General features: G+C 36.1%; 2 protein-coding genes across 2 annotated transcripts; both read left to right on the top strand.

Moving 5' to 3' along the window:
* Nucleotides 1-6,681, top strand: LOC132291363 (S-formylglutathione hydrolase). Its single transcript, XM_059790272.1, has 7 exons — nucleotides 1-268; nucleotides 1,027-1,144; nucleotides 2,210-2,257; nucleotides 4,351-4,547; nucleotides 4,921-5,019; nucleotides 5,115-5,180; nucleotides 6,158-6,681. The coding sequence occupies exons 1-7, from the start codon at nucleotides 122-124 to the stop codon at nucleotides 6,338-6,340; spliced, it is 858 nt and encodes a 285-aa protein (XP_059646255.1). The 5' UTR covers nucleotides 1-121; the 3' UTR covers nucleotides 6,341-6,681.
* A 1,303-nt stretch (nucleotides 6,682-7,984) lies between these two features.
* On the top strand, nucleotides 7,985-11,499 carry LOC132291347 (calcium-binding protein CBP-like). The gene is made up of 3 exons (XM_059790271.1): nucleotides 7,985-8,641; nucleotides 10,560-10,606; nucleotides 11,066-11,499. The coding sequence occupies exons 1-3, from the start codon at nucleotides 8,029-8,031 to the stop codon at nucleotides 11,363-11,365; spliced, it is 960 nt and encodes a 319-aa protein (XP_059646254.1). The 5' UTR covers nucleotides 7,985-8,028; the 3' UTR covers nucleotides 11,366-11,499.
* Nucleotides 11,500-12,058: the final 559 nt, after the last annotated feature.

The following is a 12,058-nucleotide window of genomic DNA, read 5'->3' as shown; positions in this document are numbered from 1 at the left end:
CTATTTATTAATTATTATGGAGTAGAAAATAAAAGAACCTCTGCTCATTCGTTCGGTTATAAAACCCTGAGAATACACCGGGAGAGAGAGGCCGTGTTTGAGAGAGAGAGAGAGAGTGGAGATGGAGTCGAAACCAACAGAAACGAGCAGCTCAAAGATGTTTGGGGGATACAACAAGAGATACAAGCATTACAGTCCCACACTGGGCTGCTCCATGAATTTCCACATATACTTCCCTCCTCCTCCCTCTCCTTCCCACAAATTACCTGTAAGTCACTTAGCCATTTCTCATTTCATCCCTTATCTAAACCCCAACTCCAATAATAAAAAAATATTTCATTTTTATTTATAGGGTTTTGTTCTAATATTTATTTATTTTTCCCAAGGAGAGTTCTAACCCTAATTCATTTCCTAGGGTTTTATGTAATCATGCATATGTCACAATATGTTGGGTTGTATAAATATAAGATTGTATAATCCAACCGGCCATTAAACTTTCTGCAAGCTTTTAGTTAAATTCTCAAAATCAAGTGTCATTGTAGCTTTTTCTTTCATAATTCTTATTTAGGGTTCAGTCGGTTGATTTTCGTCCTTCTTTCTTCTTTTATTGTATCCTTTATTGTAGCCCTTCTTTTGTTTGATTCTTGAAGTATTGCCTCCAACAACTATGTTTTCTTTATTAATTTTGTTTTTTTACTTAATAAACAGAATATTGTTGTATAAATATTATCCAAACAGGTTCTTATTGTTGTTTTATTCTTGTTCTCGTTTTCAACAACTTTTTATTTTTTATTTTTTGTTGTTTTATATAAATATTGATGAGTACTTTAATTCTGTTAAAAAACAGCAAAAAAAACTTTTTAGACTTTCTTTTTATAATAAAATTGAGGTCTGTTATTGCTGTACATTTTTCTGTCCTCTTGTAATTAATTATTTATATGTAGATTTTCACCGATTATTGTCAAATTTCATACTCATAGATACAGTTTAATTTTGGTTCATATTTTGTGGCAACCATTAACGCAGGTACTCTACTGGCTCTCTGGCCTAACTTGCACTGATGAAAATTTCATAGCTAAGTCCGGTGCTCAGCGTGTTGCTTCGAGTGAGGGAATTGCTCTGGTTACTCCGGATACATCTCCAAGTAAGTCAGCATACCTTAAAATTAACTTGCAAATGCTGTTAATGGAAATCAATTTTCCCACGAGTCTTAGAGATCAATATATTTGCCAATGTTTTGCTTGTCCTTTGTTTTGCTATTTTATGTATGGCTTTGGTTAAACTAATTTGGTGCCTAGTCAAAGGACACCCTTCCTAATTTGGTTCAGACATCATTTATTTTTTTTGATAAATGGTTCAGACAGAATTTACCGAGTTTGAACGCAGCTCATATGGCCTGTTTATCTGATTTTAAGGTAGATCTCGAGCTCATTTTGAGCTGGAGCTCAAATTGATAAGGAAAGAATTGATTATAAATACAAGCAATCCCTAATAAACAAGTTATGTTTCATGAACTCATATACCATGTTTGCAAGCCTAAAAAGCTGAGTCATCGATTGTTTGGGCTTGGGCACATTTATTAGATGAGCTGAAAAAATGACCTCAACCACCCCCCCCCCCCCCCCCCCCCCCCCCCCCCAACACACACACGCACATATGGATCCAATGAATTCTCTACACAGTGGGGTAGCAGCTACCCATAAACCCCCTTTACCCTCCCACAAGAATCTAGAAGGGGGAATTCAATCCTAGATCTCTAGTACGGCTACCTAGAGTCTTTACCAGTATAGATAGCTGGCAGCCCAACATTTCAACTATGTAAACTATCATTCTGCTATCATAAATTGAGAGTATAACCAATATGTGGAGTTAGCAATTCAGATCCTGCTCCTCCATTTTCAGTATCTGACACCATATTTTTTCTGTCAGATTTGGAGATTTTGTCTCTTATTAAATTTCAAAAGTAAACTATTTGTAAGAAACTCATACTTTGGTGTAAAACATTCAGAAAACCTCATGTGAGACTTTTTTATTCAAATACGTAACACTTGATGTCCGTGAACATATAGCCTAAACTATCATTTCTTTTGTATTGAGATGGTTTTGGTGTTTCATATTGTTCAGATGCCATCGCATGGAAAATTTTCCCTTTTGAACTGCCTTGCTGCTGCAGAACTGACTATATCTTCTTTTAAATTTTTTATTATAGGAGGCCTGAACGTGGAAGGAGAGGCAGACAGCTGGGATTTTGGTGTAGGTAAATGACAGATAGGCATAAAATTTTCAGTATTATTGAGTAGTGGTGATTTTATTGCATCTCAAATGCCTTGGATTTGATTGGTTAGTTTGTGAGGGTCTTGATGCAATGGGTTTGATCCCAGTAAAGTTTCAGTTTCCTTAAGTAGTTACTCTATCCCACAACCACATTATGAATTATGATGCAATAGGATTAAGTATTCTTTTTACTCAGCTGCCTCAATTGGTTAATAAGGTGTCATAGTTATGCCATTATAATATTATTGAATGCGTGGCCATTGGTATTCCCTAAATACATGGAAATTTGGTGCTCTATTTAAGTTCTTACTGACACTGATAATAGAATTGAATCCCTAACCTCACCTTTGTCTTGTATATGCGATGTAAATACTTATCACTGTGCTACAATAGCTTGATGATGTTCTATTATACAAGAAATCATGATCCTCTAAAGATTTGTGTACCTTAATTTACTCACTAAATATAATAATATCTAAATGAATCTCTAAAACCTGCAACACACATTTTTCATAAGATTGAGATTTTTTTGTTTTTTTTTTATTTTATGTTATCATCTCGTCATGTTATATAAGTTAAAAAAAAAAAAAATAGTGCGTCTGTAGAGTGTTTTGCTTCCATTTCCACTTTCTTTGGAGTTTATTTTTCTTTTCTACTGTAGCACTAAGATTTATTGTACGTTTTCTCTTGCATATGGGACCAATGACTATAAAGTGATCCATGCACATTGAAGGCTCTTTCAAAAGAGATGCTTCCGCTTTAGGTTTGAAGGAATGCTTTAGATATTAAAAGAATGTTTCATCACTGGAAGAAAATGAAGTGGACATTTTCAGAATTAAATTGAATTATGATTAAACAACTAGAACTGAACCAAATGCCTCTTGTTTATTTTATATAAATAAAAGAAAACATTTATTGGTTCTCCAGCTACTGTGGGCCAGTTACCTGTTTTGGCTAGCTAAATTTTTTGGGATCCCATGTTCGTTAGATATGACTGAAGTCATATACTCATCGGGAACCTCTCTAAGCCCACCTTTCTTTTACATACCTTCATATACTTGGACGGATGACAACCTAATTCTTTCTTTTTCTTACATTCATATACTTTGATGGATGGCAACCTAATACTTTCTTTCACATACATTCAAGTTATAAGCATATTCCAGCTTACTTGTGTTGCATATAATAAGATAATGGAGTGTGATGACTAATAGGCACTGCCAGTGCCAGCTAGCAATGCATTATTGGTTACTGTGGTACTTGCTAATTGACTAATTGTTATTGAGTTTATGACTCATGTCTTTGTGGACTTCTATGAGTATTATATAGCAATCGATCCTAGAGAAGAGTATTACAAGGTAATATACATTTTGGCTCTCTAATTTCTATTTTGATGACTGCAAATTCTTGTGATAGCCTAATTTGAGCTGCCATACTTACCTTTGCAAATCTTGTCCAATTATTCTCACACATATCTTATGATGGATCTTGTCTCAACCATTTTGAAAAAGTAGACTAGTTGTTCGGATTGTTTAATAATTTTGAAAAAGTGGGATTTTTGTTGTATAAGAGGAGATTTATTTTTATACACATATCTTGCCAGAGTGAAGCTACATCAAGAGCAAGAAGTGGTAGGATATAAGAAAAATGCCTTTAAATAAATAGCTTACCTTGGATTGATAAAAACCTTATTCAGTAATTTTTTGTTTTACCAGATGACTTTGTGATTAAGTGGAAAAATGTATACACAATTATGCGACCTATATTGGTTCTTGTGATGCTATAAAACAGTTAGGTAAATAGAATTTGTAGTTCTCTTCAAGGTAAGTTGATTCATCTAGTTAACCATTACAGAACAATGTTTTTATTTTTATTATTTATAAACTTATAGGAGATTTTGCATCCATCTTTGAAATTTTAAAATGCATGCATTTATTCTAATATTCAAACATATTGCAGCCTACAAATGGCTGAATTGCTTTATAACTTGTTTGCTTGTGTCCACCCTGGGGGTTGTTTATATACGTAAAGGCTGTTGACTAACCAGATGCTGAGTTCTATGAATTTATAAATCAGGTGCTGGGTTTTATCTCAACGCTACACAGGAGAAGTGGAAGAACTGGAGGATGTATGACTATGTTGTCAAGGAATTGCCAAAACTTCTGACTGAAAACTTTCCACAGCTTGATCCATCACGTGCATCTATATTTGGTCATTCTATGGGTGGGCATGGAGCTCTGACAATCTACCTGAAAAACCTGGATAAGTACAAGGTACACGATGATAGTGTTGACGATAAGTTTTGACTCAATTTAGTCAGTTACATATATATGTGAAGTTTTCTCAATAAAATATTGCAGTATTGCAATGACAAATTACAAAATTTTTGAAATTTTAAAGATTTCACGAACTTTGCTAAATGAAAATTTGCAGTATTGGAAGGACAAATTATGAATATATGAAACTTTAAGATTTCATTTCTATCTTGTATAGTTTGACAACACGTCTTAACAGGAATTTTAAACCTTGCTGCATCTTGTTGTACAGTTTGAGCTCTATACCACCTTGAATGAATGGACCTATAATTACTTTGGTGCTTGTTATCTTTGCTCCTTATGGTTTTTTCTTTCTTTCCCGTCTTTCCAGTCAGTGTCAGCCTTTGCACCTATTGTCAATCCTATAAACTGTGCCTGGGGCCAGAAGGCTTTCACAAATTATTTGGGCGGAAATAAAGCTGATTGGGAGGTATGATCTTCGGTGGTGAAACTCCCTTTAATATAACATTCTTAAAGTGCTTTTGAGTGGAATGTTTATATGTGAATTGAATTGTGAACATGCAGGATTATGATGCCACTTGTCTGATATCAAAGTTCACTGATGTTTCTGCTACCATTCTAATTGATCAGGTAAAAGCTCCATGTTTTTCATTTGATGTGATTTAGTAAACTTGGATCTTCTCCATCTTGAAACTTGTAATGACAGAATAGATACCTCTTCTTATAAATTCCTATATTGTTCGGACTGCTGCTTAATTTTAAAATTTTATCCAAGATACTTATGGTTGTCATCCATTGTCAGTCGTATTGATGATTTTAAGATGATGAGTTAAGAACTATGACCTGGTTTATTTCCTTATAGGACACATTGTCATTGATGCTTTATGGAGAATTGGGGCAAAATTTCTCTTATGGCATCACTCGTTCTTGCTTTTATCTCATATGAATGGGGTTGGATGCATGAATTTTTATTTTTTGTTCTTTTTTATTGCAAGCAAAATTTCTTTATAGCATGAGAGTGAAAACTAACACCTTTTTATTAGCGCAAATTGATGAGAAAACCGTGGCACTATCTAATTGACAAAGATGTGTGAATAGATTGGCCACATGAATTGTTTTTTTTTTTTTTTCATTATTTTTTATTAAAAGCAAAAAAAAATTTATGGCATGAGAGTGAAAACTCACTCTTTGTTATTAGTACAAATTGATGAGATTTTTTTTTTGCATAATGATAGGGAGACCGATAAATTAATCTCGAATAATTATCGAATCTGACGTGTTTTTGTCCACCTTATCTGCTTAAACAGTTTCCAAAAATAATTGTTTAACACGTGATAAGAATGACCAACCACGTCAAATTCGATACTAATTCGGTGATTCTTTTTCGGTTCCCCTATCATCACTCTTTTTTTTTAGGACTGTCCATAGCAGATGAAAGGGATTCTGGAAACTTAGTCCAGAAACGGATGTACAAGTCGCTGCAAAAAATATATAGTATTTATTCCTAGAAGCATATTCTTTCTCCTCCATGAACTGCTCAGCAAAACGAATAACGGAGAGAATAAAGTACTTTTTATGCCTTCTAACCTAGCGCTGTGTTTATACAGGGAGAGGATGATAAGTTCTTGCATGATCAACAACTGCTGCCACACAAGTTTGAGGAGGCATGCAGGAAGGCCAATGTACCTCTCCTCTTGCGGTTGCAACCTGGTTATGACCACTCCTACTATTTCATTGCCACCTTCATTGATGACCACATCCTTCATCATTCACAAGCTCTTAAGCTATAATTCCATGAAGCTCGGGCTTTTGAGAATTTCCGACCCTTCTGCTGAACTGCGGACTGCTATGTTTTCTGTGGAAAGATGCATCAAGAATATCTGAACTAGTAGTTGGTTGAGATAAATAATGTTAAAAACATATAGGATGGTTGTGTTGCTGTTCAATCGTTATTATTATAATGAAAGCCGTAGAGGCTGTGTTGGAGTTGTTTCTACTACAAACAACTATTTTTAAGAGTGATATGTATTGTTCTTGTCGGAGTCAATCCTATTCGTAGTAACAATAAGCACATTCTACAGTTCAGTGGATGGATATCGATTTATTATTATATTAAGAGATATTGCAAGTATATATTGGATTTGACCCGAGAGTTTATATGGTGGGATTGCAAAGTCAGCTGTATCATGAGAAGTATACTTTTAGATGAGAAATCAAAGCAGGCATTGTTATTCAACTCGCGCTGGATACAAGTAGCCATGTGGGATGTGATGGGGCGCCCGCAGACGCGTTGCCGACGGTTGCGGGTCATAGCTGTTTGCACGATTTTGCATAGCGATTTCATTTTTCACTCCAAAAGTTTTGCTTCGATTCGGCTATTTTGCTTTAAGCACATTCAAAACTTATTTAGTCCCATTGATCCAACCAGACCTCAATTTATTTGAATGAGATCAGAATATTAATAGCTCTATCATTGAAGTCAAAACATTTCAAAATTAAAGTTGGTGAGGCTTAAGGTTCGACTTCTTTAAGAGCAAACAATTATTTGAGGTTTACGTGTGGGGTGAAAAGTCTAATTTTACCGTGTGTGGGATAAAGTCAAGGGTTTCCGTTTGTTGAAAAAAATAAGTTTTATCCGACTTTGTGGCATTGATTAAGCCCCATTCCTAACACTATTCCACGCGTTTGGAGCTCAAAAGTAGTGAAAACCTAAAAGTGTAGTGTCCCTCGCTATTTCCAAGCACTACCGTATTAAAAGCACAAATCGGATGAGATCATGGTAATAAGCAAGTGGTATTGATTCGTACTTATAAATGATCCTTTTCATAAAGTTTCTATTACTCCATTACTGTTATGTAACCTCATCTGGTTAGAATTGTAAATTCAAAATTGTGGTCTTATAACTTTGCTTTCTTCTTGATGCATTCTCAGTTTCTAGTCTATTTATTCTTTTTTTCTTTTTTCATTTTTTTACCCTAGTAGTTAAAAGATGGGTGCAAATTATGAAGCATCACTACGCTAACAAAAAATGGACATAATCTAAAATCCACCTATTATTATTCTTCTAAAGTTTGGAAAGATATTAAAAAGGAGAGATACTACCAAAAAAATATTATAATAAATAAATAAATAAGGTGACTTTAAGATGTGTTCAAATTTGTTTCATTTGCGAAGGACAAAAAAAAAAAAAAAAAAAAAAAAAAAAGGAAGAAAAGAGTTGGCATAGTTCATACTGAAAATTTGTTTACAATGTGTAATATAAATGAAAAAAATACGCAGTGATATATTCCACCCTCAAGAAAAAAAAATTAAATAAATAAACACGAAATAAAACTAATTTCGTCAAGCATGGCAATTTTGTGATATCACCCAATTATCAGGGTAAATTCCAACTGGAGCCACTATAAAGCTAAATGATAATCTGCACCGTAAAGGGTTATCTTTTTTTTCTCTCTCTCTAAGAAATATCTCTCTTATAATGTCTGGATACCCATACAATCCACAAGGATACGGTTACGGCCCGCCGTCGGGCCAACAACCCTACTCCTCCGCTCCTCCGTCGAGCCAACAGCCCTACTCCTCCGCCCCTCCGCCGGGCCAACAGCCCTATGCACCCGTGGCCGTACCCTACGGCGCCCCATCAGCACCTTACGCACCCACTGGCCCGGGTGATCACAAACCCCCCAAGGACAAACCCTACGGCGCTGCCCCACAGTCATCTTCCGGCTACCCACAGTCCTCTTCCGGCTACCCACAACAGTCCTCTTCCGGATACCCGCAACAGTCCTCTTCCGGATACCCACAACAGTCCTCTTCCGGATACCCACAGTCTGCGCCACCACACGCTTCCGGTTACCCACCGTCCACGGCGTCGTACGGGAGCCCCTTCGCATCTCTGGTGCCATCGGCGTTCCCCCCTGGCACGGATCCCAACGTTGTGGCCTGTTTTCAGTTAGCGGATCAAGATGGTAGCGGATTCATCGATGATAAGGAGTTGCAGAAAGCACTTTCTTCTTATAATCAAAGCTTTAGTTTGAGAACTGTTCATCTTCTCATGTATCTCTTCACCAATACCAACGCTAGAAAGATCGGTAAGCGTTTCAATCTCTCTACCTATTTATTTATTTGTGCGTGTATATATATATATGTAGATATGAATTTTCAATTAATTGATAGCACTCTAGGTTAGCAACAATATTGAAATTAAGTGATAATTTTTTTTAGCTATGCACAATATTGAAATTAAGGGCTGCAAACTTATTTCTATTAATCTATTCTCTGTAAATCTCGAGTGCTCAAGTTAGCAATTGTGTGTCGAGACGTCCGGTGGTGAAATTCACCTATGGTTTCTTATTTCCGCCGGTGTGCCGGAGAGAAAGAAAGCTGGATCATGGATGTGGTAACGCAAACTGAACATACGGCAATTGCTTTGATTTTAAATTGCGCCGGGGAGATGTAAACCACCGGCGCAAAGTAGAATTTAGGCGTCGGTCCTTCCTGGGTAAATTCTTCTTGAGTTGGGCCAGTAATTAGAATGACTATTGTACCCCTGGCCTACTTTGATTTTAATGTACTTGTTGTCACGCGGTTTATAACATTCCACTGAATTAGACTATTTTACCCCTGATCCACTTTTATTTTCATGTTTTTTGTCACGCGTTTGATTTAATCATTCCCTGAAGCGGGACCCAAACGTCATGTTATAAAGGCTGGCTTGATGCATTCAGTTCAATAATCAGTATCCTTCTGTATACTGAATAATGTGCCAAATGAGCCTCAGCTTTACCCAATAATGCCCTTTTGCTCTCTATTTCTGATTCAATTATTCAGGATATAGTAGTAATTTGAGCCTGACGGGAATACAAGTGTGGTTGGTTGCCTAATACCTACCATATTACCATCACGGGGTTGATTGCATTAAACATCCTGATCTATGACCTGACCGATTGCAAGAAACCCTGAAGTAAGTAAAACCCCTTAAACAACAATTATTTTTGTTGCATTTAGTGACAAACCAAGGAGAAAAAAGGAAATTACTTTGACGACCTGTTGTTAGGTGTTTGTTGTGAGTCGATGAAGATGGATACAAACCTGAAACTCGCCGGAGTTGGGACGCTGCTCACCGGCAACTGAGCTGGGTCGTGGCTGCACGTGAGACCTGCAAGTGGTGTGAGTTGTGTGGCTTCCTGGAGTAAGTAGCTGCAGATCGGACTCGGATGCTGACGAGAGAGATTTAGCTAGTCCACTTCCGATCCGGCGGAGACCAGCAGTATCGAATGAATCTACCCACCGATGAATTAAGACCCAGTTATCGACGACGGGTTGTGATTGTAGAATCCATGGCCCTGATTGAGGAAGCCATGTCGATTGGTCGTCAAATCGGAGGGAGATGGAGAGTTGCACCGGATATAATCAGGAAGAGAGTGGTTCCTTATTTTCGGTTTGTGCGCCCATTATGTATATGACCGTCACCGCACAATATTGTCTTTAATCTCTGTGTTGAAGAAGATGAACAGTGACAAATGGGCATAAGGCTGTGTTTGCATAAGGTAAAGCTCTACTACAAATGAAATAGTTTAGGGGGTTAAAAGTCATTTGGATAGTTTAGGGAGAGAGAAGAAAGCTCATGGGGTTTAATGCAATTAACCCCATTACCATTAATATGTTAATGGCGATCGATTTAAAAATTAGATTTTTAATCATCCATTAGGTAAATTTATATTTCTTAACGTCATGATGTCACTTTGAATCTAACTTCGACATTTTAGTCAGCTCATTTAACTTAACTATCATATTGAGTAGTAGTTGATTTGTTTATTTATATATACTTTAAGAAAGCATTTTTTTTTTCCAATAATGGTGATGTGTCCCAGCCTGCTTGGATACTTTCTCTACTTCCCTTATAGCTACGTTCTATTGAGCTGCTAAATCATATGAATAGACTAAATTGTCCTTGGATTCTACCTATGCAATTACTGATGTCGCTGCTGGGTAAATTTTATGAAACAGGACCGAAGGAATTTACTGCAGTGTTCTACAGTCTCCAAAACTGGAGGGTAAGCATTCTTGGACCTGTAATTATTTTACCTTGCCTTTGGAGATGTTCCGCATATACTTTATGCACTACAAGTATCAAAGTATTGGTAACAGTGCAACTTTGTCAATTATAAAGGAATTTCTTTAACTTGATAACTTGACATTGCTTACCAATTGGGAGATCTCATTTATAGGAGTCCATTCCTATATTTGTGTGCCTAATTCTACCTTGCATGTGGATTAGCTTAATTTTGCCATATCATCAAATGTAAAGAAAATTTTTTTTAGCAAAGTGATTTTAAAACCAAAAGAGTTGACAGAAGAGAAGAGCACAGTGGTATGTATATGTTCAGTTCACTGTTTTGGTCATTAATTATATCATCACACTGTGGATCTCTTCTTTAGAGGCGAGGATCCCATTTCACTATTTGTGAATTGTAGTAATTTTTTTTTTTTAACATTCGTGTGTGTTTGTATAGGCAATATTTGAGAGATTTGACAGAGATAGGAGCGGGAAAATTGATCCTTCGGAGCCGCGGGAGGCACTGCTGAGCTTGGGATTTGCGGTGTCTCCAACAGTGCTGGATTTACTGGTTTCCAAGTTTGACAAGAGCGGTGGAAAGAACAGAGCCATTGAATATGACAATTTCATAGAGTGCTGTCTCAGTGTGAAGGGATTAACGGAGAAATTCAAGGAGAAGGACAATGGGTTCACGGGGTCGGCAACGTTCACCTATGAAGCTTTCATGCTCAGTGTTCTGCCATTCCTTATTGCTTAGGATGTACTGCCACTTAGTGATAAACCCGTTCTCTTTGAAGTAATTTGGTTTGTACCAAATTCGTATTCTTCTTGTGCTGTGTTCTTGTAATGACTTGTTGGCTTTAAACTTGTTTGTTTGATGCTTTTACCGTATACCATCTTTTTGCTTCGTGAGTTTCATTTTGCGTGATGACTCCTGGTTGGTTTGAATTTGGTTCTGACAACTGCACAAAGTACCCCTCCTCTCTCTCTCTCTCTCTCTCTCTCTATCTAAGTACTTAAGCGTATTAATAATGTAATTAGTACTAATATAATAGGAATGCACTTGGCAGGCTTATATCTAACCATACTTGTAAAAGTTATTACATAATGTGATTGTAAAAACAAAAATTCATAATATTTAATTTTAGAATATATAAGGACCTAAATGTTGAAAAAACATCCCTCTGTAACTACATAAAAAATAATAATAATAAAAAAAAGAGGGGTAAAAAAATTGATTAAATGTGACATAACTAAACTGTCCTTCTTTATATATACCATTTAATTTTGGTACAAACAAGAACATGAATATTGAAAATACTAAAATATCCCTCTATAACTGAATAAAAAATAAGTAAAAAAAATTAATTAAACGTGACAAGTGTATATATATATACATAAGGACATTATTGGAAGAGAATGGTATTTTAAAAATTGTATATCTTAAAAA

Source organism: Cornus florida, unplaced genomic scaffold (assembly GCF_030987335.1).
Source record: "Cornus florida cultivar Cherokee Brave unplaced genomic scaffold, ASM3098733v1 CherokeeBrave_3.0.0_Hap2_Chr02, whole genome shotgun sequence".
Taxonomy (NCBI): domain Eukaryota; kingdom Viridiplantae; phylum Streptophyta; class Magnoliopsida; order Cornales; family Cornaceae; genus Cornus; species Cornus florida.
Note: the sequence above shows the minus strand (reverse complement) of the source record. Positions and strands in the feature narration are given on the sequence as shown.